At 43.7% G+C, this 25,309-nt stretch overlaps 2 protein-coding genes and 1 long non-coding RNA gene across 9 annotated transcripts in view; 1 reads left to right on the top strand and 2 right to left on the bottom strand.

The window, feature by feature from the left end:
• The window catches only part of LOC110496358 (tropomyosin alpha-3 chain), a 34,820-nt gene extending 29,585 nt beyond the window's left edge, over nt 1–5,235 (bottom strand). For all 4 annotated transcript variants that reach the window (XM_021572211.2, XM_021572209.2, XM_021572210.2 and 1 more), the window contains exons 1-2: nt 4,965–5,235; nt 3,341–3,466 (exon numbers count right to left, since the gene is read on the bottom strand). In XM_021572211.2, coding sequence (XP_021427886.1) covers nt 3,341–3,466; nt 4,965–5,078 — 240 coding nt within the window. In that variant the 5' untranslated portion in view covers nt 5,079–5,235. The remainder of the gene's footprint in view (nt 1–3,340; nt 3,467–4,964) is intronic.
• Nucleotides 5,236–5,790: 555 nt separating this feature from the next.
• LOC110496357 overlaps nt 5,791–25,309 on the top strand; it is a 38,191-nt gene continuing 18,672 nt past the window's right edge. The window contains exons 1-2 of the long non-coding RNA XR_002469547.2: nt 5,791–5,951; nt 16,714–16,832. This is a non-coding gene — a long non-coding RNA (uncharacterized LOC110496357). The remainder of the gene's footprint in view (nt 5,952–16,713; nt 16,833–25,309) is intronic.
• LOC110496356 (rho guanine nucleotide exchange factor 2) overlaps nt 15,413–25,309 on the bottom strand; it is a 79,508-nt gene continuing 69,611 nt past the window's right edge. Inside the window, exon 27 of one of the 4 annotated variants that reach the window (XM_036952906.1) lies at nt 15,413–16,482. In XM_036952906.1, coding sequence (XP_036808801.1) covers nt 16,358–16,482 — 125 coding nt within the window. In that variant the 3' untranslated portion in view covers nt 15,413–16,357. The remainder of the gene's footprint in view (nt 16,483–25,309) is intronic. The other 3 variants (XM_036952907.1, XM_036952910.1, XM_036952908.1) reach the window with 3 other exon arrangements.

The raw sequence follows: 25,309 nt of genomic DNA, 5'->3' as shown, positions 1-25,309 counted from the left end.
GTTTCTTGCACACAATGACTACATCAAGTTTTGTGACTCTACAAACGTGTTGTATCCATTTGCAGTTTGTTTTGGGTTATGTTTTGCCCAATAGTAACTGAATGGTGAATGGAGTCATTTTCTTTCTAATTGAGTCGTAAGATGTTTCTGAACACCTAAATTAATCCTGATATTTCCATGATTAAGAAAAAAATCATGATTTAATCATGAATAATGATAAGCGAGATGCCGTTCAGACGCTACAACAAAAAATGCTAACCTCTCACCATTACCAAGAAGGGGAGGTTAGCATTTTTTGAGGGTATGATCTTTATTCATGAACTTGGGGGCATGATCATCATTACTCATGATTAACTGTAATCAAGGTAGCATCCACATTAATGTAGAAGTGTTCAGAAACATCTTAAATTCTTGTTTACAATCAAATTTACCATTCAGTTACTTTTTGGGCAAAACATACTGTAATCAGAAACACAACCAAACCAAACTGCAAATGCATCCAACACGTTTTTAGAGTCACAAGCTTGATGTAGTCATTGCGTGCTAGGAAAATGGGTCCAAATACTACACTTTTGACTACTTTAATACACTATGAGTGAAATTTGTCCAAACACTTATTCAAATGGGGGGACTAGATATATAAAGTGCTTTCATTTCTAAACAGCGAATGTATGAACATTCTCTAAAATAAAAGGTGACATTCTGTACTGTCGCCTCATAGGAAACATTTGAACTCAAATCAAAATGCTGGAGTATAGAGCCAAATGAAAAAATGGAGCTTCATTGTCCAAATACATACGGAGGGGGGTGTATCCAGTATATAAAGTTGAATGTTTTTTTGTTTGTTTAGTAAGTCTGTCCCATTGGCATCCCCCTCCTCTGGTATTTCTGTTATGCCCCATTCTGTCCCCCTTTCAGACCACTAAACCCCACCCCGCCCCCTCAATGGAAATAACCTTGTGGTCATGGCCTTTGTATCCCCTATACACTCCTCATATAGGATGGCTCATGAGAAGAGATTATTTTACATAGGTCTCTGGTCCCCTTTCATACCTTGAATTCACACATATGCACAAGGACAAGACAGAGAGGTGTCTTCAAAGGTATACTCACAAGAAAATGCATGCACGCACACACACACACACACACACACACAATACGGACTTGAAGCTTGCAAAGATGATAAACACACGCATGATTTTACCACATAACTGTACAGACAGTGTAGGGCAGACAGACCACACAAGAGCACATAACACCCGTAATGACCTTGGCTTGTTATAAACCATACAAATCATTGGGTAATCATCACTCCAAGGCACCACACAATACCTTTTTACTGTAAAACACACACACACACGCACACAAACCTAAGCCCCTCTGGTATTTCAACATGGTCATTCCATGCATTCTCTCTATTGAGACAAACGATTGTGATGACAGCTGCTGTTTGTTCTATATCTAAAGTCTGGAGAAACGTACTTCATTACAGTCAACTAGGGGAAATACAGAGAGAGAGAGAGAAATAGAGAATTACTGAGACCTACATTGTTGGAGAAAAAGATACCTAAACCACAAGAAGAGTAAATAAATACAAAGAGGGAGGGGACTAGGATGAGATTGCCAACCCAAGAATAAAGAGTGGCAACCCAAGTATAGTCTTGGCCGCGGTAGCCTCAAGGTTAGAGAGGCGGGTCGGTAACAGGAGGTTTGCGGGTTCGAATCCCAGTGCTGACTTGAAAAAGTGAGCTGGCAACTGGAGAATTGCAGGCATCAATAACTCACATGCCATCTACAGTTACTGTGCCCTTGAGCAAAGCCCTTAAACCCCAAACTAGTCCTGGGGTTCTGCTCTGTTGCTGACCCTGTGCTGCTTCCAGCCTGCTGTGTAGGTTGGGTACTGTCACAGCAAAAATAACATCTGTGCAAATGGACAATAAGGGTCTATTATATTCTATTCCATTCTTTGGGGAGCGTTCAGATAGCAAAGCCTGTGCGCTCAATCCAAAATGTGCATGAAAACCAAACCTTTGAATTGTATCTTAGCTTCCTAGCACTAGAGTTAACCCTTAACTCCAGCGGGTTACTGCTCAAAATGAACTGCCAACAAAGTGGACCAAAAGTGTCAGTCAAACTGTCACTAAATTATCATCCCAGAAACAGGCATGGCCTTGTGGTTTTCACATACTCCTTGGCCAAACTAAAGCAGGCCTTTTTTGGCAATTTATGGGTAAAGGCACAATGGCTCATGAATCCAAATGTCATGTGTTGTTCAGAAAGTCTGAATGGTTATATTATCTGTTGCTCTAAAAGTCTTTGGAGTTGGATAGTGTCTTGTGTTTCTATCGCTAGTACCATAACAGCAACTATTTCCAGTGTACGTCATTCCTGTTCCTTTGGACCCACAGGGTCTGCAAGCTTTTGTTTTAGCCCAGCACCAACACTCCTGATTCAACTCAAGGTCTTATTGATTAGTTAAATCAGGTGTGTTAGTGCTGGGCTGGAACAAAAGCCTGCACACCCTGTGGGTCCCCAAGACCAGACTTGACGAATGCTACTCTAGTAAGAATATCGATGTTTATTGTCCCTAAAATTGTAGCATGTGGGATAGTCATAGGTGGGATATTCATTGGTGGGATAGTCATAGCTCGATTGGATGATACCATGGTCAGAATATGGGGATGAAATAGCAGTAGCAGTGGATGGGTGATCAGAGTGAATGAAAGGAATGGGAGCTAGGGGAGACACCAGGCACCAGGTTTAACCTCCTGTGGTCTAAACTTGTCTAACCCTGTAAGAGCAGATTGTTTTTTTCATAGCACAAGTGTGTTTGCTTTGTCATACACTATGTAATATGAGCAGGTATGAGGCTTCTGGTACCTTCAAGCTTGGTAAATCCTTAATGGGTCTCCTGCACAGAACCTGCTTCGCTCCGGGTTCAAAGCTCTTATCTCTAACCTATTATAACTTTGGGACATTCTAAGGCATCTAGCTAGACCTATTTTACACCCGCTGCTGCTGATGATGATCATTGGACCAATTCCACCACCTCTTCAATGTTCGTATCGTTTCCAAAGCAACCCCAGCATCCAGGCCATGGCACCAATGTGACCGGCCTGGTGTCAAACAAGGATCATCTCTGCTACTCAAGACCATGTAACGTAACAAATAGCCAAGGCATCAGTTCTTGGAGCTAACACAAGTTGGTAGATGTTGCACCTAACCACTGGTCAAGGGTCAGCTACTGTATTTTATCGTCCTCTTAATACTTAAGGTTAGGAAATGGGGTTGGGTAATCTGATACTAGACCTGTAAGACTGTGGATGACTACAACACTTACATCTGCGGCCTTCTTGTCCGCAACCTCCAACTTCTCCTGGGCATCCTTCAAGGCCTCAGAGTATTTGTCCAGCTCATCCTCAGTCCCCTTCAGCTTCTTCTGCATCTGCAGCAACTCATCCTCATGCTGAGAGAGAGAGCAAGAGTGAGAGAAGGAAGTAGAGAGGGAGGGAGGGCAAGAAGAGGAAAGAGATATGGAGAAAGGGTGGGTGAGATTTGTACACTCTTTTCACACTATGGTGTGGACCTATTTTCTTCTCACCTTGACCTTTCCAGCACTGTTCCAGCAACTACGGTGGATACATAACCAGGGCAGCACAGTAAAGCTTGGCTTAATAGTGTGAAAATAGTATTCATTAACTGATAGCCTCATAGCCTTGTCCATCTCCATTCATCAAGGCATCTTGACTGTCACCCAGGCCTGGGTTCAAATAATATTTGTCTTCTTACAAATAATTTTAGCGCTTGAGCCTTCGTGGAGTGGCAAATCGACCGGTTTGACACTTTTGGGACTATTCCATTGGCTCCAATGTGTCAGGAAAGTTAGAAAAGTATTTGAAAGAAAACAAATACTATTTGAACCCATGTCTGCAGCCACCTCACCTGTCCTCTTGTCGCAAGTAACCTAAAGCCTGGTGGACATGCCTGCCATGGTTCCACTTCAATGACATCTAGATATAAATACTTGCTCTGGATGGTAACATCCCCTAACAATCACTCAGTGAAAGGATCCACCATCGTATTCCATCCTGACAGCTTGTCTGGCCTCGCTAATGAGAGAAATACGGTCTAACGTTTCTCTCAAGTTGTCTTGGCATGGTTTAGAATTTTCCAGTTGTCATTTTTTGGGGGACAGAGGTCACTTTGGACTCAGTTGTTAAGTCTTGTCAACTCTGTCCTATTCTTAACCATATTCTAACCTCTAGTATTTATAGTAATGGCATGAACTTGTTACCTTATTTTCAAGAAGAATAAAATGAATGTAAAACAAAACCCTTCAAAATAAAATATTTTTAAAAAATTAAGAAAATGTAATTAAATCTGTTACAAACACATCTAGAAAAGCAGGTGAGATGATTCCTTCACAGTATATTACAATATAGGTAAAAAATGTCACATCTATTTGACCAATTACTTTCTAACTCTATCGTTTAACGATGACCGGCCTAGGAGTTGTAACGGAGTTGTATCTAAGCAGACCATTTCCAACCACACAGCAACATTATGGAAACCAATAAGCCGTTTCACCTTTCGAGACATCCACCCCCCCCCCCCCCCATCATGACGACATTTTTTGGTGGTTAATTGGATTTCCAGTTGTACAGACAATTCAGTCAGTGCTCTGGTCACAATAAGTTCAATATATAGGGACTAGGATGCCATGTGTGACACACCCACACATATTTTTCTGGTCACAAAAAAAGACATCTGAAAAGTCCTTAAAGTCCGTACAATAGGTATACGACCTGACCATGACGTAGAAAAATGATAGAATGACATCATTGCAACCAGTTTTTCTCCCTGGGGTAGTAGTAACCTATAGTTGCCTATTTGACTGCCCAAGGTGCCCATGTCCCCATCCATGATAGAGGATCCCCCCACTCTCTGTGATGTGGTTGGCCCACCTGCTTGCTCCTCTCCTCGGCTGCCTTCTTGTCGGTATCGGCCTGTTCTGCCGCGTCCAGAGCGTTCTCCTTATCCAGCTTCAACATAAGCATCTTCTTCTTGACTGCCTCCATTTTTATGAAGGTCTTTTGGGCTTTTTGACCGAGAAAAGGAGGGAAAAGAAGGATAAAGGGTGCAGGACAGTCCTGTCAAGTCAGTGGAATAGGAGAGACAGAGAGAGAAGGAGGGAGGGAGAAAGAGCAGAAGAGAGACCAAACTCTGGGATAGAAAGAGAACATATATATCCCAAAGAGTAGATGACCACACCCACAAACATGCCCCTCCCATTCTAGCCTACTGGCTCCACCCAACTCAATCCTTTAAAGGTCAGTTCTTTAAATGTATCTACTGAGCCTTCCTCTCTATAATAAAGCAAAGTAGGATGAGCTTACCTTGATGTTGCGTTGTTCCCCCTAATGGTTAAGGTCATGTTTGGGGAACGCATGCTGATTCTAGATCTGTGCATACGGACAACTTCTACCGGCAGATAGAAAGCCTGTTCGCATCCATTTCCTTCTGTCTTCCTGTGTCAGCTGTCATATTCTTTGACATAATTGACATATATTGTATGTTTCCTGCTGTGGGGGCTTTTAGTAATAAAAACAAAGGTGGTGGGAGAGAGAGAGAAGGACAATGAGCGGGGCATAGAGGATTAGGCAGATGCTGTCATAAAACAAAAGAGACAGTTCTATTTCTGTCCTCCACACACACACAGGGTTCAAATTACAGAGGGGTCTAAGGAGTGCAGGGTAGTGGGCACTACCATAATAAATCAGGAATCCCCCATACCATAGCTCTGGGCACCACTTAAATGTTGAAAATATTAGCTTCAGGGTTTGAAATGACAACCTTGGCAACTAAACAACAGTAGTAATTTTCCTTATTATTCATCCAAACTACAAAATTATATATTGGGTTCCTGACCCTATAAGGAGTCTATCGACAAGGTAAGACAACAATCTATCCTTTAGTTTTTACTAGCCGCTTTACTAGTCTCCAAACACTAACTTTTGTGCATTTTTGTCCAAATACCAATACAGGTCAATGTCCCTGATTTAAGCATGTTTTGCATTTCATGTCCAAATCATCTTAAAAAGTAACTTTGAGGTAGACAATTAATTTGAGACACTTTGCGATCATTTGGACATGAAATGCTAAACATGCAAACAAGGAGAAAGCACATCATCTCAACAGCTTACGCCAAAGAATCATGACATAGTAAATATTAAGAGGTCATAAACTTATACTACTTCATAACTCTTTTACGACAGCAACACCTGCTAATGTGCCTGACACCACTACTGCAGACTCCAATTCTCTTAAACATCAACTTGACAGACAAAGATACAGAGTGACGGAAAGAGAGACGCCTAGCAATTTTACATTAGGTTAGTTAAGGTTAGCTAATGTTAGGTTAAAGGGGTTAGAGCAAGGTACAAAAGTCAACAAGATCCAATTCAATCAGATCCGCTTTAGCCGATATCCGCATAGCTGATGTTTTGACGGTGCCGGAACAGCGAGCTGTCAAATCCACAAGCAGCTCCCAGCATTATACTTAAAGCAGACATTGCCATTGGCTGCACGGATTCGCGTTAAAATAAATCACATGCAGCCTTGTTTACAAGTTCGAACACTGGAATGTGAGATGTAACCTACATTAGGCTGATAGAAATATTTTGTTTCATGATTTTCAATTGGAACCTTGTTATTTCAATATAGCCTACACTTTCTCGTTCTGAACTTCTAATGTGAGTGGAACGGGTGTGGCTTCGTGACAATGATCAAGAGCAGCTGCTCATCGATTTGACAGCTCCAATGAAGTTACACCTCTGACACCCCGCCAGAACATAAGCTTTGCGAGTGTCGGCTATCGCCAGTGAGCGCTTGGTCTGATTGAATCTAGGCCTTAGTTCTGGAGGTCAGATCCAAGGTTTTATGTACTCTTCTAATAGTTACCACAGTTGTTAAATGTAAGAACAATTTAAGCCTGTTTGGTTCTACTGTGACCTACCTAAAACGTTAAGAATACCATAATCAGGCAATTATTTAAGCGCGAGAGAAAAATAAAGAGAGAGAGACATGGAGAAAGGGAAAGAGAGGGAGATATCTTGAAGAAGGAGCCACAGTACAGCTTCCCGGTAACCTCACTCCCCCTGCTTCTTTCCCAGACCACCAGAGCTTGTCGGGCTTACAGTGCCATGGCATCCCCAATGTTGGTAAATTCCAATGATGAATGGGGTTCAGGCGGGCCATAGAGAGGCGCCCACTATGCCAACTATGTCCCCCAATGGGGATATTTATACATGTTACTTGGCTGACATTGTCCCCAGCATTAGGGAAGGAGGGATAGAGAGAAACAAAAAGAGATGGAGAAGGGAGTGAGATATACTGTATATAGCTAGAGAGAAAGAGAGAGGTAGTGGACAAGAGTAAGAGGGTTAGAGAAGGGAGAGAATACAAGTCACGTGGTCGACAGTGTCCAGGTTTAGACTGTGGATGGAAGGAAGGAAGGGGGAGGGAGAAAGAGAAATGAAGAGATGGCTAAGAGTGAGATAGAAGAGATGGCTAAGAGAGTGAGATAGAACCTGTCCGTAAACAACTCCTCATGGAAATGAGACAATTGGACAGGTGGGTATGGACTAAGGGCTATTTCTGGATGGAGCCATAGAGTGAGAGAGAAAAAGAGAGGTAGTGGAAAAGAGAGTAAGAGAGATGGACACATACGGGCGGTGGAATTCATTAAAAAAAATGGCATAGAGAGAGGAAGTTAAAAAGGGTAAAGGGAAAAGAGAGATGGTGAAGAAGGTGAGAGAGTTAAGTGTGTTGGGGGGTTTGATAGATTTCACCTGTTTGGGTAGAGGCATCAAGTCACCGTGAGGGGTTTAGGGGGAGGTATTTGGGGAAGCGGTGTCAGCCTACATTAGATAGATATAGAGTGTGAGACAGTGGGATACATGAGCTAAGGCCCTCCAAATGACAGCTGCGTTTTACCACCGAATTGGATTGACGTACTACGGGGATCGTCATAGTCTGATATGAGCTTTGGTAGCCACAGCTAATTCAGTGATTGTCTGTACAATGTGCCAGTTTATAGCAGAGCTAGATTCGATTACCAGAATGCAGTGGTAATGCTTCAGGTAAGAGCAACTGTTGGTAACACTTCATTTGGACCTTTTTTATCACAAGGTCTACCTAACACCGTCATAATAATGACATACAGATGTCATAAATAGTCATGACCGCTTATGACAACTGTTACAACTGTTAATTCCAATTAGGATAGGCATTATGCCAACACACTTACCATAATAACGGTTTGTGTCAGGACCATGATAAATTGTGGAAATAAGTCTTCCTTACTACACCACCTGTTGTTTTGACAGAGGGCTCAAGTGAGGTGGACCACAACTATCTGTAGTAAGAGCACAAATCAAGAAGACCCTTTTTACACCAGCACAGAACTTGTCAAAATGAGTGGATATATGCCATTGATACATAAATATGACAATATAACTTTGATAACAATGTCGTGTCTTTGGCTATGCCGGATTAAGTGATATGACATGCTATTCTATAAAATAATTTCTCTGTATGTCACGTTCTGACCTCTATTTCTGTTGTTTTGTATTTATTTAGTATGGTCAGGGCGTGAGTTGGGTGGGCAGTCTATGTTTGTTTTTCTATGTTTTGGGGCATTTCTATGTTTTCGGCCTAGTATGGTTCTCAATCAGAGGCAGGTGTCATTAGTTGTCTCTGATTGAGAATCATACTTAGGTAGCCTGGGTTTCACTGTGTGTTTGTGGGTGATTGTTCCTGTCACTGTGTTTGTCGTCACAGGATAGGACTGTTTTGCGTTCTCACATTTCTTGTTTTCGTTAGTTTGTTGATGTGTAGTGATTTATTAAAATATGAACAACCACCACGCTGCGCTTTGGTCCGCTTCTCCTCCTCCTACAGACTAACGCCCTTACAGAATCACCCACCGCAACAGGACCAAGCGGCGTGGTAACGGGCAACAGCGGCACAAGGAGGAATGGACTTGGGATGATGTGTTGGACGGCAAGGGTTGCTACACATGGGAGGAGATCCTGGCGGGAAAGGATCGCCTTCCATGGGAACAGGTGGAGGCAGCGAGGAGAGCAGAGGCAGCCGGAGAGAGGAGCCGGCGATATGAGGGAACACGGTTGGCAAGGAAGCCCGGGAGTCAGCCCCAAAAATTTCTTGGGGGGGGGCTAACAGGGAGTATGGCTACGCCAGGTAGGAGACCTGAGCCAACTTCCTGTGGTTACCGGGGGGCTAGAGAGACCGGGCAGGCACCGTGTTATGCTGTGGAGCGCACGGTGTCCCCAGTGCGGGTGCACAGCCCGGTGCGGTACATTCCAGCTCCGCGTATCGGCCGGGCTAGAGTGGGCATCGAGCCAAGTGCCATGAAGCCGGCTCTACGCATCTGGTCTCCAGTGCGTCTCCTTGGGCCGGCTTACATGGCACCAGCCTTGCGCACGGTGTCCCCGGTTCGCCTGCATAGCCCAGTGCGGGCTATTCCACCTCGCCGCACTGGCAGGGCGACCGGGACCATTCAACCGGGTAAGGTTGGGCAGGCTCGGTGCTCAAGAGCTCCAGTGCGCCTGCACGGCCCGGTCTATCCGTCACCACCTCCACGCACCAGCCCTCCGGTGGCAGCTCCCCGTACCAGGCTGTCTCTCCGGCCCATCCTTGCAGGGGCTCTCTCCTCTCCAGCGCTGCCGGAGTCTCCCGCCTCTCCGGCGCTACCAGAGCCTTCCTCCTCTCCAGCGCTGCCGGAGTCTCCCGCTTGTTCGGCGCTAGGAGAGCTACTCAGCCCAGCGCCGCCAGCGCCGCCCGTCTGCCCAACGCCGCCAGCGCCGCCCGTCTGCCCAGCGCCGCCAGTGCCGCCCGTCTGCCCAGTGCCGCCCGTCTGCCCAGCGCCGCCAGTGCCGCCCGTCTGCCCAGCGCCGCCAGTGCCGCCCGTCTGCCCAGCGCCGCCAGTGCCGCCCGTCTGCCCAGCGCCGCCAGTGCCGCCCGTCTGCCCAGCGCCGCCAGTGCCGCCCGTCTGCCCAGCGCCGCCAGTGCCGCCCGTCTGCCCAGCGCCGCCAGTGCCGCCCGTCTGCCCAGCGCCGCCAGTGCCGCCCGTCTGCCAGGAGCCGCCAGTGCCGCCCGTCAGCCAGGAGCCGCCAGTGCCGCCCGTCAGCCAGGGGCCGCCAGTGCCGCCCGTCAGCCAGGGGCCGCCAGTGCCGCCAGTCAGCCAGGGGCCGCCAGTGCCGCCAGTCAGCCAGGGGCCGCCAGTGCCGCCAGTCAACCAGGGGCCGCCAGTCAGCCCAGCGCCAGCGCCGCCAGTCAACCAGGGGCCGCCAGTGCCGCCAGTCAGCCAGGGGCCGCCAGTGCCGCCAGTCAGCCAGGGGCCGCCAGTGCCGCCAGTCAGCCAGGGGCCGCCAGTGCCGCCAGTCAGCCAGGGGCCGCCAGTGCCGCCAGTAAGCCAGGGGCCGCCAGTGCCGCCAGTCAGCCAGGGGCCGCCAGTAAGCCAGGGGCCGCCAGTGCCGTCAGTCAGCCAGGGGCCGCCCGAGCAGCTGCCCCTCTGTCCAGAGCAGCTGTCGCCCCTCTGTCCCAAGCTGCTGCCGCCCCTCTGTCCCGAGCAGCTGTCCCTCTGTCCCGAGCAGCTGTCCCTCTGTCCCGAGCAGCTGTCCCTCTGTCCCGAGCAGCTGTCCCTCTGTCCCGAGCAGCTGTCCCTCTGTCCCGAGCAGCTGTCCCTCTGTCCCGAGCAGCTGCCCCTCTGTCCCGAGCAGCTGCCCCTCTGTCCCGAGCAGCTGCCGCCCCTCTGTCCCGAGCTGCTACTGCCCCTCTGTCCCGAGCTGCTACTGCCCCTCTGTCCCGAGCAGTTGTCCCTCTGTCCCGAGCAGCTGCTTCACCTCTGTCCCGAGCTGCCCCTCTGTCCCGAGCAGCCCCTCTGTCCAGTGGGGTCATTGAGAGGGGTGGCCATGGTGAGTAAGCCAGGGAGGCGGACAATAAGGCGGACTAAGACAATGGTGAAGTGGGGTCCGCGTCCCGCGCCAGAGCCGCCACCGCGGACAGACGCCCACCCAGACCCTCCCCTATAGGTCAAGGTTTTGCGGCCGGAGTCCGCACCTTTGGGGGGGGGGGTACTGTCACGTTCTGACCTCTATTTCTGTTCAATCAATCAATCAAATGTATTTTATATAGCCCTTCGTACATCAGCTGATATCTCAAAGTGCTGTACAGAAACCCAGCCTAAAACCCCAAACAGCAAGCAATGCAGGTGAAGAAGCACGGTGGCTAGGAAAAACTCCCTAGAAAGGCCAAAACCTAGGAAGAAACCTAGAGAGGAACCAGGCTATGTGGGGTGGCCAGTCCTCTTCTCTGTTGTTTTGTATTTATTTAGTATGGTCAGGGCGTGAGTTGGGTGGGCAGTCTGTTTGTTTTTCTATGTTTTGGGGCATTTCTATGTTTTCGGCCTAGTATGGTTCTCAATCAGAGGCAGGTGTCATTAGTTGTCTCTGATTGAGAATCATACTTAGGTAGCCTGGGTTTCACTGTGTGTTTGTGGGTGATTGTTCCTGTCACTGTGTTTGTCGTCACAGGATAGGACTGTTTTGCGTTCTCACATTTCTTGTTTTCGTTAGTTTGTTCATGTGTAGTGATTTATTAAAATATGAACAACCACCACGCTGCGCTTTGGTCCGCTTCTCCTCCTCCTACAGACTAACGCCCTTACACTGTAACTAATATTACCTGATTGAGCTAATCATGTAAATGTAATTAACTAGAGTCGGGGCACCACAACATAATATTTATAGAGCTGTTATCTTCCGAATAAACTCTTAAAGACCTAGTAATATTTTACATCAATAGCAGTCAATATTAATTGTCATCTTAATTCAGTGAAATCTGAAAGTCTGAAAGTTGTAAATTCTTGGTTATCTGCACGAACCCTGGCTTACAATTTGAATCAGCAATACAAAATTGGGTTTAATCATTTATTTACTAAATACCTAACTAATCACACAGAATTACACATACACATAATGAAATCATAACTTGATTACAAATTACGTCATAAAGGAAAACGTCCCTAGCGGGCGGAACAGATATGGCAGCTTGTTACACAAAAGAAAAGGGCTGGGTTTGAGTGAAGGAGCGGGAAGACTGAGGAACAAAGGCCAAAGCTGTGCTATCGTAAAGACAGTATCTTATGCATTCTAAATTACCGCCCATTTGGAAAAGGAAAATGCAATAAATATTTACTCTGGGCTGAGCTGCGCTTCGGTAGGTTGGTGGTAGATGGAAGGCTGTGTTGCCCAACCGAGTCCTTTGAAGAATGTCTCTGGTTGTCAATTGGATACGTTGTATTAACGTCGTTGTGTGGTAGACGGGATACTCTGTGTCTGTTCCTTCCTAACCTGCGTTTGCAGCTGCAGTTGCTAACTCAACGGCCAGGAGGTATCACTTCTGTAGTGAATAAGAGTTCAAAGTTCATACCATTTGCAACCACAGCTCACACTGATGTTGGCTTCATTCTGTAGTTATCTGAACCATTCTGACATCGGACCGTCGTCCTCACGTCCTCGGAACAGAAGGTTATATTGTCGTCAAGGGCTTATATAGGAAGGGAGAGGAGGGCGTGTTTGAAAAGTTTTATAGCCCATGTCCCTTCACAGGGGCGGGCCACTGATTGAGCAGAGCCCTATCTTATGAAAACCCAAATCTCACATTTTAGAAGCTAAAATCACAAATAATTTAATATTCAAACATTTAAATTGAACAACAATTCCATGTGAATCCGATAACTCTGATGTGTAGACTTTCCACTGTAGAGTTTATGTCATCTTATCATTGATGAGAATGTCTCAGATGACAACCGAACTGACATCATATTCATTAAGTACCACCGCATATGTTCCATTGGTCGGATTACCAGAATATTGTTAATTTCCCCCCACCTTCTGATGTTCCCAGAATCTCTATGTTAACCAAGGGTTTGCAAATGTAACATCAGTAGGGTAGAGAGAGGAAAAAGGGGGAAAGAGGTATTTTTGACTGTCATAAACCTATCCCCAGGCCAACGTCAACAACTTGAAAGGCAACATTTGGATTTGACATTCATATCTTTAGTATGGGCTTCTATAAACATACATTGAATATAGTAAAATCAAATAAAGACAGAAACAAAATCATTGCCCATGTCATTTTTTAGCCAGATTGATACACACTATGCAAGCCAGGAAAATATGGTTCATGAGTCAAATTAAGATGACAAGAAATTACAAGAATAAAGAAAGTCTCAATTAAAGCATTTTAGTTTCAAAATAATTTAAAGGCAAATATAACGGTTGCTCGGCTGTCCGTTGTTCAAAAACAGTCCCCAATGTCATATGTCATTAATAGAGAAGACTCCGTTTTACAATTCGATGTTGGCAAAAAAGTTGTTGATTTCCCCTATCTCTCAATGCATCTCTAAATGGATTACATGGCGTATTGTCTTAGTTCCATCTTCCAATGTCTGTATTTTTGACTGCTTCTTTCATATAGTCTACCAAGTCCACTAGAGTTAAACTTGGAAACTACATTGCTTATGCTAAAGTGATCCATATAGGGATTAGGTTATTTTGTCCATTTAGGTAAAACTTTATTTTATGCTCCCTTATGCCAGGTATTTACTTAGTAACTACATGGTGATAGCATAATTCTTTCTGGTAATTACTTGAAATTAATTATGAACAATTGTCCCTTTCTGGTATTTGTGACGAAGAATCCCCAAGTAATATACACAGAGTGCACAAATCATTAGGAACACCTCCCTAATATTGAGTTGCACCCCTTTTGCCCTCAGAACAGCCTCAATTGAACTCTGCAAGGTGTCGAAAGCGTTCCACAGGGATGCTGGCCCATGTTGACTCCACTGCTTACGATAGTTGTGTCAAGTTGGCTGGATGTCCTTTGGGTGGTGGAACATTCTTGATACGCTCGGGAAACTGTTGAGTGTGAAAAACCCAGCAGCGTTGCAGTTCTTGACACACTCGAATCAGTGCGCCTGGCAACTCCTACCATGCACGTTCAAAGGCACTTAAATATTTTGTCTTGCCCATTCCGTCTGTGAATGACACAGATACACAATCCATTTCTCAAGGCTTAAAAATCATTCTTTAACCCATCTCCTCCCCTACATCTAAACTGATTGAAGTGCATTTAACAGAAAACATCAATAAGGGATCATAGCTTTCACCTGGATTCACCTGTCCCTAATGTTTTTTACACTCAGTGTATACACTACCGTTCAAACGTTTGGGGTCACTTAGAAATGTCCTTGTTTTTGAAAGAAAAGCACATGTTTTGTCCATTAAAATAACATCAAATTGTTCTGAAATATAGTGTAGACATTGTTAATGTTGTAAATGACTATTGTAGCTGGAAACGGATGATTTTTAATGGAATATCTAGGCGTACAGAGGCCCATTATCAGCAACCATCACTCCTGTGTTCCAATGGCACGTTGTGTTAATCTAATCCAAGTTTATCAGTTTGAGAAACAGATGCCTCACAAGTCCTCAACTGGCAGCTTCATTAAATAGTACACGCAAAACACCAGTCTCAACATCAACAGTGAAGAGGCGTCTCCGGGATGCTAGCCTTCTAGGCAAAGTTCCTCTGTCCAATGTCTGTGTTCTTTTGCCCATCTTAATATTTTATTTTTATTGGCCAGTCTGAGATATGGCTTTTTCTTTGTAACTCTGCCTAGAAGGCCAGCATCCCAGAGTCGCCTCTTCACTGTTGATGTTGACACTGGTGTTTTGGGGGTACTATTTAATGAATCTGCCAGTTGAGGACTTGTGAGGCATCTGTTTCACAAACTAGGCACTAGTACTTGTCCTCTTGCTGAGTTGTGCACCGGGGCCTCCCACTCCTCTTTCTATTCTGGTTAGGGCCAGTTTGCACTGTTCTGTGAAGGGAGTAGTACACAGCGTTGTACGAGATCTTCAGTTTCTTAGCAATTTCTCGCATAGAATAGCCTTCATTTCTCAGAACAAGAATAGACTGACGAGTTTCAGAAGAAAGTTATTTGTTTCTGGCCATTTTGAGCCTGTAATTGAACCCACAAATGCTGATGCTCCAGAAACTCAACTAGTCTAAAGAAGGACCGTTTTATTGCTTCTTTAATCAGAACAACAGTTTTCAGCTGTGCTAACATAATTGATCAATTAGCCTTTAAAAATGATAAACTTGGATTAGCTAACACGACGTGCCATTGGAACACAGGAGTGATGGTTGCTGATAATGGGCCCCTGTACGCCTATGTAGATATTCCATTAAAAATCAGCCATTTCCAGCTACAATAGTCATTTACAACATTAACAATGTCTACACTGTATTTCTGATCAATTTGATGTTATTTTAAATCGACAAAAAAAGGGTTTTCTTTCAAAAACAAGGACATTTCTAAGTGACCCCAAACTTTTGTACGGTAGTGTATGTGCCACGAAGCGAGTTACATTACTTTGAGCATTTCAAGTATATGTATGTGATCCCTGCAGGAAATGAACCACAAACCAGTGGGTAAGTAAGTAAGTCATTTTGTAATAATAATTGTCATTATGCTGTTGCCATGTGGTTTCTAAGTAAAAACATGGTAATCAGGGGAGAGAAATACAGTGCTACCTCATTCTTATACAGTCATTCTAATGTTTGGCCTGTGTCATGAGAGGTCTTAACTTACCTGCTTAAATAAGGAAGGAAGAATAAATAAACAAATTATTAGCATCATAAACAGCGTTGAGAATTAGATAATCCTAATTATGGAAATGTAAAGGACTCAAATGTGTGTGTGTGTGTGAGCATGTATGACCGTGTGTGTCTGTGGTGTGTCTGTGGTGTGTGTTTGTGCATATCCATGTGTCTCAGCACAAACCTGCTATATATACACACATCCACATCCAACATCCTAATGCAAAGAAGCAGCTACCCAAACATTATTAAAGCAGTGTCCCATTCACTTAGACAAAACCCCATCAGCTTTGGTTATCCATTCACTGCTTTTATATTTGCTGTCCATTTCCTGCATATTCTTCTTTGGAAAATCATCATTGCATAACTCCCTTCCTGTTATTCATGCCACTTTAATAGGTGGCATGAATAAGTTCAGCATCGATTCCCAAAGGGAGCCGTATAAATCCAAATAATCCCAATCGAGAAACATAAAAGAATAGCGTAGTCACATATTGCCACTGGTCGTGTACTGTAAAGCAAAAGCCACGAAACAAATATATATATATATATATATATTTGAAAATGAATATGATACTTCCTTTTAAGTGTAAAAAGAGGAAGACTATTTCAAGTTCAGTTCTGTTGTCCTCGTCGGCCTATTTTTGAGAGTAGGGGAGCAGTGTGACACGTCAGGCTCTCGTGGTAGTTCTGCTTTGGCTTCACTCTCCTCTGGAATGTCCTGAAGATCTGAGTAAAGATATAAACAATTTATATCAAAGCAAACACAATGGTCTTTATTATGATGCCAGAGATGGTGGTTAATGACAGGTTCTTTCTAATAGTGACAAACAGGTTATTTTCATGCACACTTGGAGGGTACTGTAGTCTTTTTCTCCGGTGGGCTAGAAATCATTGGTGTAGTGCATTCCTTTACTTTGATCTCTCTCTCTCTCTCTCTCTCTCTCTCTCTTTCAACAGGGAGTAGAATAATGGCGCTCAGCACTAGCCCTGGAAAGACATCTCCACCCACACACAAACACTGAGAGAAGCAGAGGGATGTGAGTTGTTCGCATGCACACCCAGAGAGAGAACATGAGGTGAGAAGGGCAGCGATGTTGTGTGTGTTCCAGAAAGAGACAATTTGTGCCTCATCACAAAATTGATGTGTTATATAAAACCGTGTGTGGGCTTGCATTAGCATTATGGCGAGGAAAGAGGTAAGCCTATCTCTGCTAAAGCACATTTCAATATATTTATATTACAGGGGAATATCCCCTGTTGGGAATTGTGTATTTCTTTATATTTCGTATTTTGCTGCTTTTTGTTGTTTGAAGTAATCACGAAAAAACAGGCCTTATTTTAGGGCATTTTTAACCTGCCAGCTCCTATTAGTTAGCACCGTGGCACCAACTTGCCTTCCGAACGTTCTATTCCCAGTCTATTTATTGTTCTACGTCACAATGCCTGCTTGGCTATTGTTGGCCCACGTTGCTGGTAGTTAAAATGTAAACAACAAAAAATAACTCATGGAACTCTGAGGTTGTCCCATTGTTTCCTATTGGGAAATATAGGTATGTCTGTCTATTTTGCCAAATATCTCGCAATGTGTACATTTAGATTTTTTCAAATTGGACACCATTTTAATCATGAGAATCTCCTCTTTCTAATTACATAAGGTTGGGTAGCGTACTCTGCTGTCATCGATCGCCAGACCAGAAATAGTCAAAAGTTGCAATTTTTTCCCTACTTCCTCATTATGCAGACATAAGCACATTTGGCACCATCGAGGTGCGGATGTTTACAAGTTGTTATTTTTCAGTTTCATTCTAAGAACAAATTGCGGTGGTAAAATAAAAAGGCATACATTTTTTGGTGCCAAGCTCTGTGAACGTTCAATTCCATTCATTTGCTTTGGGCTCGCGCTAGTGTTCCAGCTTAGCAAACGTTCTTTTGCTATTTTTTAGCCTTGGGTGAATTTTGACTTGTTCTATTATCCAGCCTACAACAAGTGCAGCTGAAAATTCACTCATCAAAACCACTGCTACAGTTGCTGGCGATCATGGCAATGCAGTGGCTAGCCCACAGAGTTTGGCTTGCCTAGTCTCTGTCAACGGTGAAGCCAGCAGAGCCCCCTGTCCCAGTACCGCCACAAGCCTCCTTGCCGCCACCCAGCTAAGCAGCAGCTGCTAACAATGCTAAATCACACGAGCCAGAGCCACTTACATCCAGAGGAGCAACCCCAGATGACCTTGGGGTTGAGAAGTTAGGTAAGTTTCCAGTAAGATTGTATTCAGGGAAGAAGCTGTCTTTTGGTAAGAATTCAGTACAAACTGTTGCAGCCTTTTGTTTCCCCTGATGAAATTTCGGTCCAGCGCGTCATCAGATTCAACCTTTACCATTAAAGGGTTCTGTGATTGGAAGCATGCTTTAGAGAGAGATAAAGGACAGAACGAACATGCCACCTCGATAGAACACTTAACCTGAGGCTATGGAGGGAGAGAAATGCGTGAAGAGACAGGGCAGGAAATATCAACACTGGTTAACACGGATCTGCTTGCACGTCATCGACATTACCTGGGCTCTATTGTTGACATTATTACATTTCTAGCAGTTAATCAAATCACTCTGAGAAGAGATCACGATGCATTAAAAAGCATGACAGAGGAAGGCAGTGGGTGGTTCTTGTCATTGTTTGAGTATACCCTCCAAAAGGACCAAGAGTTGGCCAAGATAGCACCAACCCTCCCAAGTGGTGCAGTGGTCTAAGGCACTGCATCGCAGTTGCTAGCTGTGCCACTACAGGTCCTGGTTTGAGTCCAGGCTCTGTCGCAGCCGGCCTTGACCGGGAGACCCACGCTCACACAGTCGCCAGGTGTTTCCTCCAGGTTAAGCGGGCATTGTGTCAAGAAGCAGTGCGACTTGGTTGGGTCGTGTTTCGGAGGACTCATGGCTCTCAAACTTCGCCTCTCGCGAGTCCGTATAGGAGTTGCAGCGATGAGACAGGACTGTAAACCACAAAATTGGGGAGAAGAAGGGGTAAAAGTTTTTTTTTTAAATAAGGTAGCACCAACCATTCTCCATAACGCAACCTACACGAGCCACGGCGCCCAGAACGACTTAATAAAACAAATGAGCAACTTAGTAACAGAGCATATTGTCAGGGAACTGGACAGAACGAGGGGCACAACGGGCTATGAAAACTTTTCAATCATACTTTGGTTTGTAGGTGGAAACTATGAAATAAAAGAGCCTTCTGACCATAGCCACTGCAGATGCAGGTGATGCCAACACTCTCACAGAAACTGTTACCTCAGAACTGACCAAGGCTGGACTGAGATCTGACAAAATCCTCCGTCAAGTCTACAACAGAGCCTCTGTGATGTCGGGGAAGCAAGGGGGAGTGCAGAAACTTCTACAGAAGAAATTGGGTTGAGACATACCGTATGTTCATTGCTTTAACCACCATTTTCATCTGGTGGTGGTCCATGCCATGTCCTCTGAGGAGGACATCAGAGATGTTTTTAAACATTTGTAACCTTTACAAATACTTAAAGCCCACTGTTGGAGTTCATTACAAGGGGGAAACACAAACGCATGCTGAACCAGCCACTGTACAAGTTATCCTTAAGTCCTCCAAGGATATATCCCAATAGCTGACACAGGTTGAAAACTAACAAGCTTTTCCCGCAGATGTGAAAGTCAAGGAAGTGGGGTTGCTGCGCACCATATCGAGCCCAGCTTCAGGTTTATCGCTCTCATGGCAACCAAGATTCTGTTACTTTTTGACACACCAAACAAAATGCTCCAGTCAGAATAGATGGATCTCGTAACAGCTGTCCAACTGGTGAACAATTCATCAGTGTGTTGACGGTCGGGATGGAGGCGGGATAACTAAGGGCTTTATTAATACACTAATAGTAACGTCTTATTCTCTTAAGTAATTTAAATAAGTACCGCCTTGTAACCAACATCGCAGAAGGCGTGTTCGGAGAGGGGCGTGGTTTACATAGCTAGGTAGCTAGTCTACTGTGGCCGGTTGCACCAGGTCGTAAGTGGGTTGTAACTACCCCTGACGTAAAATGTGCTCTTCGCCGGACCTAAAATTATACCTATTGCACCACCTGGGCGTAAGCCCTTTGTGAGCTATGCCTTGGGATAGATTCTTCGCCTAGTAGCTAGCAGGTGAACCACACAAAAGTGTGTCAACTCACAAACATTATCCTTGTTAACACTATTCTATTCAAAAACTACAATAACGGAGCATGGCGTGTCTTTGTCTATCGGTTTCACCACCAGTGGGCCTTTAGACGAGAACGAATTATAATATATTGGAACAACACTCTGGACATGTATACAGACGGGGAGTGTATTGTGAGGTTTCACTATGGCAGTTCTGATAAGTTTGAAATAATCAATGAGCTCTCACCGGCGCTGTCCCCGGCATTGCAAACTCTAATTGCACTTCGGTTCTATGCCAAAGGTGCATTTCAAAACAGTGGAGGACATGATAAATGTCAGCAGATCCACAGTCTACGGGATACCGGGCATCATTGTTCCACTGCATACGTGGAGAGATAAGAATGGCACCAGAGAGGACCTGCACCTTGTGACTGCCACAGTGGTTTTGCAGAATAGCTGCGTGGAGAAGAGGCTGCCCCATCCCATGACTGAGCCAGGGCACAGGAAAACCATAGGGAACCTGCTGATCCAGACGACGTCAAAGGTCGACTGGTCCGGAATCAAATCATCGATCAAATGTAGCCAATAGGTCTAGGTTAAATGAGAGATGTAAAAACTTCTATAAGCAGCATAACCAATCAATAAATATATACGTTGTAACGATTAAAAAGCATATCTTCCTTTCCTTCCTTCAGTCTTGAAAGTCTTACAGGCAGTATTTACAAATGCAAAGACTACACTTAAAATTATTGTAAGACAAATAGGCCTATTCAATGTACAATTTCTTATGATTGGCTACAGTGTAGTGCGTTGCTCCCGCTCGAGCTACAATGAACTGCTGCTGTTGTTGCTCAAGGAACCTAATTTCCAAATGTAATTTTTTCCCCACTCAGTTTCTAAGTCTCCATCTCTACTCTCTCCTTCTCCATGAGCATCAGCTACATCTCATTTAGCTGCTCTTGTGTTGGTACTGACACACCCTGCTCTCCCACATCATTTAAAAAAATACAGTTTACTATAGAATACTACAATACTTACTATAGAATTCTGTAATAAACTATAGTATACTGTAAAATACTATACTACACATCGATCAGAATTGTGTAGTATACTGTAGAATACTACAGTAAATGCTACAGTATTAACCACAAAAAAAACACCTAGATACTTGTTTCTTTTTTAATGGGGCAGGGAATGGGCAGGGTATATGCACATTAAATATTGTAGTATTTACTATAATATATATATATATATATATATAGTGGCAGACCAGGGGGTTTGGTCAAGACTTTTACATAGATCAGACGCGGACAGAGTATGATTAGCTCGGTTTCAAGGGTGTTTATGAAATAATAAATCGAAAAGAACAGGTCTCCCCCATGAGACCCTCTCCGGGATACCTTCTCCTGGGCTCCGGGTCCTCCTGTATCCTGTCGGGCTCCCAATCAGCCCCAATTAGTCCAGTCCGGAGAGCCCGTCGAGACCTGGCACGTCCAGCAGATGGAGCCACCGTCTCGTGATGTATACTCCATCTTTTACCAGGCCTCGACGAGTCTCCCCCTGCTGGCTGACCTGCTGTACGCCACAAAAATAAAATAAAATATATATATATATATTTTAGAGGTCGACTAATTATGATTTTTCAACGCGATTATTGGAGGACCCAAAAAAAAAGCCGATACCGATTAATCGTCCGATTCATTTAAAAAAATATATATTTGTAAAAATGACAATTATAACAATACCGAATGAACACTTATTTTAACTTAATATAATACATCAATAAAATAAATTTAGCCTCAAATAAATAATGCAAAAACAAAGTGTTGGAGAAGAAAGTAAAAGTGCAATATGTGCCATGTAAGAAAACTAACGTTTAAGTTCCATGCTCACCACAAGCTGGTGGTTCCTTTTAACTTGAGTCTTCAATATTCCCAGATAAGAAGTTTTAGGTTGTAGTTATTATAGGAATTATAGAACTATTTCTCTCTATACCATTTGTATTTCATTAACCTTTAACTATTGGATGTTCTTATAGGCACTTTAGTATTGCCAGTGTAACAGTATAGCTTCCGTCCCTCTCCTCGCTCCTACCTGGGCTCGAACCAGCAACACAATGACAACAGCCAACCTCGAAGCAGCGTTACCCATGCAGAGCAAGGGGAACAACCACTCCAAGTCTCAGAGCGAGTGACGTTTGAAACGCTATTAGCGCGCACCCCGCTAACTAATCTCGGAAGTTGATAGGCTTGAAGTCATAAACAGCAGCTGGCAAACGCAGGAAAGTGCTGTTTGAATGAATGCTTACGAGCCTGCTGCTGCCTATCACCTCTCAGTCAGACTGCTCTATCAAATCATAGACTTAGTTATAACATGATAACACACAGAAATACGAGCCTTAGGTCATTAATACGGCCGTATCATCTCGAAAACAAGATGTTTATTCTTTCAGTGAAATACGGAACCGTTCCGTATTTTATCTAACGGGTGGCATCCATAAGTCTAAATATTGCTGTTACATTGCACAACCTTCAATGTTATGTCATAATTACGTAAAATTCTGGCAAATTAGGCGGCCCAAACTGTTGCATATACACTGACTCTGCGTGCAATGAACGCAAGAGAAGTGACACAATTTCACCTGGTTAATATTGCCTGCTAACCTGGATTTATTTTAGCTAAATATGCAGGTTTAAAAATATATACTTCTGTGTATTGATTTTAAGAAAGGCATTGATGTTTATGGTTAGGTACACATTGGAGCAACGATACGCACCGCATCGATTATATGCAACGCAGGACACGCTAGATTAACTAGTAATATCATCAACCATGTATAGTTAACTTGTGATTATGATTGATTGATTGATTGTTTTTTATAAGATAAGTTTAATGCTAGCTAGCAACTTACCTTGGCTTATTACTGCATTCGCGTAACAGGCAGTCTCCTCTTGGAGTGCAATGTAATCAGGTGGTTAGAGTGTTGGACTAGTTAACTGTAAGGTTGCAAGATTGAATCCCCCGAGCTGACAAGGTAAAAATGTGTTGTTCTGCCCCTGAACGAGGCAGTTAACCCACCGTTCCTAGGCTGTCATTGAAATTAAGAATGTGTTCTTAACTGACTTGCCTAGTTAAATAACTATTAAATAAAGGTGTAAAAAAATGTTTACAAAAATAATTGGCCAAATCGGTGTCCCAAAAATACCAGCCATTCCGATTAATCGGTCGACCTATATATATATATATATATATATATATATATATATATATATATGTGTGTGTGTGTGTGTGTGTGTGTGTGTGTTTGTGTGTGTGTGTGTGTGTGTGTGTGTGTGTGTGTATATATATATATATATGTGTGTATATATATGTATATATATACAGTGCCTTGTGAAAGTTTTCGGCCCCCTTGAACTTTGCAACCTTTTGCCACATTTCAGGCTTCAAACATAAAGATATAAAACTGTATTTTTTTGTGAAGAATCAACAACAATTGGGACACAATCATGAAGTGGAACGACATTTATTGGATATTTCAAACTTTTTTAACAAATCAAAAACTGAAAAATTGGCAGTGCAAAATTATTCAGCCCCTTTACTTTCAGTGCAGCAAACTCTCTCCAGAAGTTCAGTGAGGATCTCTGAATGATCCAATGTTGAGCTAAATGACTAATGATGATAAATACAATCCACCTGTGTGTAATCAAGTCTCCGTATAAATGCACCTGCACTGTGATAGTCTCAGAGGTCCGTTAAAAGCGCAGAGAGCATCATGAAGAACAAGGAACACACCAGGCAGGTCCGAGATACTGTTGTGAAGAAGTTTAAAGCCGGATTTGGATACAAAAAGATTTCCCAAGCTTTAAACATCCCAAGGAGCACTGTGCAAGCGATAATATTGAAATGGAAGGAGTATCAGACCACTGCAAATCTAGCTATAAACTTCTTCACAACAGTATCTCGGACCTGCCTGGTGTGTTCCTTGTTCTTCATGATGCTCTCTGCGCTTTTAACGGACCTCTGAGACTATCACAGTGCAGGTGCATTTATACGGAGACTTGATTACACACAGGTGGATTGTATTTATCATCATTAGTCATTTAGGTCAACATTGGATCATTCAGAGATCCTCACTGAACTTCTGGAGAGAGTTTGCTGCACTGAAAGTAAAGGGGCTGAATAATTTTGCACGCCCAATTTTTCAGTTTTTGATTTGTTAAAAAAGTTTGAAATATCCAATAAATGTCGTTCCACTTCATGATTGTGTCCCACTTGTTGTTGATTCTTCACAAAAAAATACAGTTTTATATCTTTATGTTTGAAGCCTGAAATGTGGCAAAAGGTCGCAAAGTTCAAGGGGGCCGAATACTTTCGCAAGGCACTGTATATATACACACACACACACACACACACTACCGGTCAAAAGTTTTAGAACACCTACTCATTCAAGGGTTTTTCTTTATTTGTACTATTTTCTACATTGTAGAATAATAATGAAGACATCAAAACTACTAAACTAACAATTTTTAGCATTTTTATCAGAAAGAATATTATGGGTGATGTTTTAGTCATTTAAAAGGCTATTTAATATTCTGGTGCATTGTCTACTCATTGTTTACAGTCGTGGCCAAAAGTTTTGACACAAATATTAATTTGAACAAAGTCTCCCCAAAAAACATTTCCACTGCATTTCAGCCCTGTCACAAAAAGACCAGCTGACATCATGTCAGTGATTCTCTCGTTAACACAGATGTGAGTGTTGACAAGGACAAGCCTGGAGATCACTCTGTCATGCTGATTGAGTTTGAATAACAGACTGGAAGCATCAAAAGGAGGGTGGTGCTTGGAATCATTGTTCTTCCTCTGTCAACCATGGTTACCTGCAAGGAAACACGTGCCGTCATCATTGCTTTGCACAAAAAGGGCTTCACAGACAAGGATATTGCTGCCAGTAAGATTGCACCTAAATCAACCATTTATCGGATCATCAAGAACTTCAAGGAGAGCGGTTCAATTGTTGTGAAGAAGGCTTCAAGGGCGCCAAAGAAAGTCCAGCAAGTGCCAGGACTGTCTCCTAAATTTTATTCAGCTGCGGGATTGGGGCACCACCAGTACAGAGCTTGCTCAGGAATGGCAGCAGGCAAGTGTAAGTGCATCTGCACGCACAGTGAGGCGAAGACTTTTGGAGGATGGCCTGGTGTCAAGAAGGGCAGCAAAGAAGCCACTTCTCCAGGAAAAACATCAGGGACAGACTGATATTCTGCAAAAGGTACAGGGATTGGACTGCTGAGGGCTGGGGTAAAGTCATTTTCTCTGATGAATCCCCTTTCAGATTGTTTGCGGCATCCAGAAAAAAAGCTTGTCTGGAGAAGACAAGGTGAGCGCAACCATCAGT

The sequence above is a fragment of the Oncorhynchus mykiss genome, chromosome 18 (genome assembly GCF_013265735.2).
Source record: "Oncorhynchus mykiss isolate Arlee chromosome 18, USDA_OmykA_1.1, whole genome shotgun sequence".
Lineage (NCBI taxonomy): Eukaryota > Metazoa > Chordata > Actinopteri > Salmoniformes > Salmonidae > Oncorhynchus > Oncorhynchus mykiss.
Note: the sequence above shows the minus strand (reverse complement) of the source record. Positions and strands in the feature narration are given on the sequence as shown.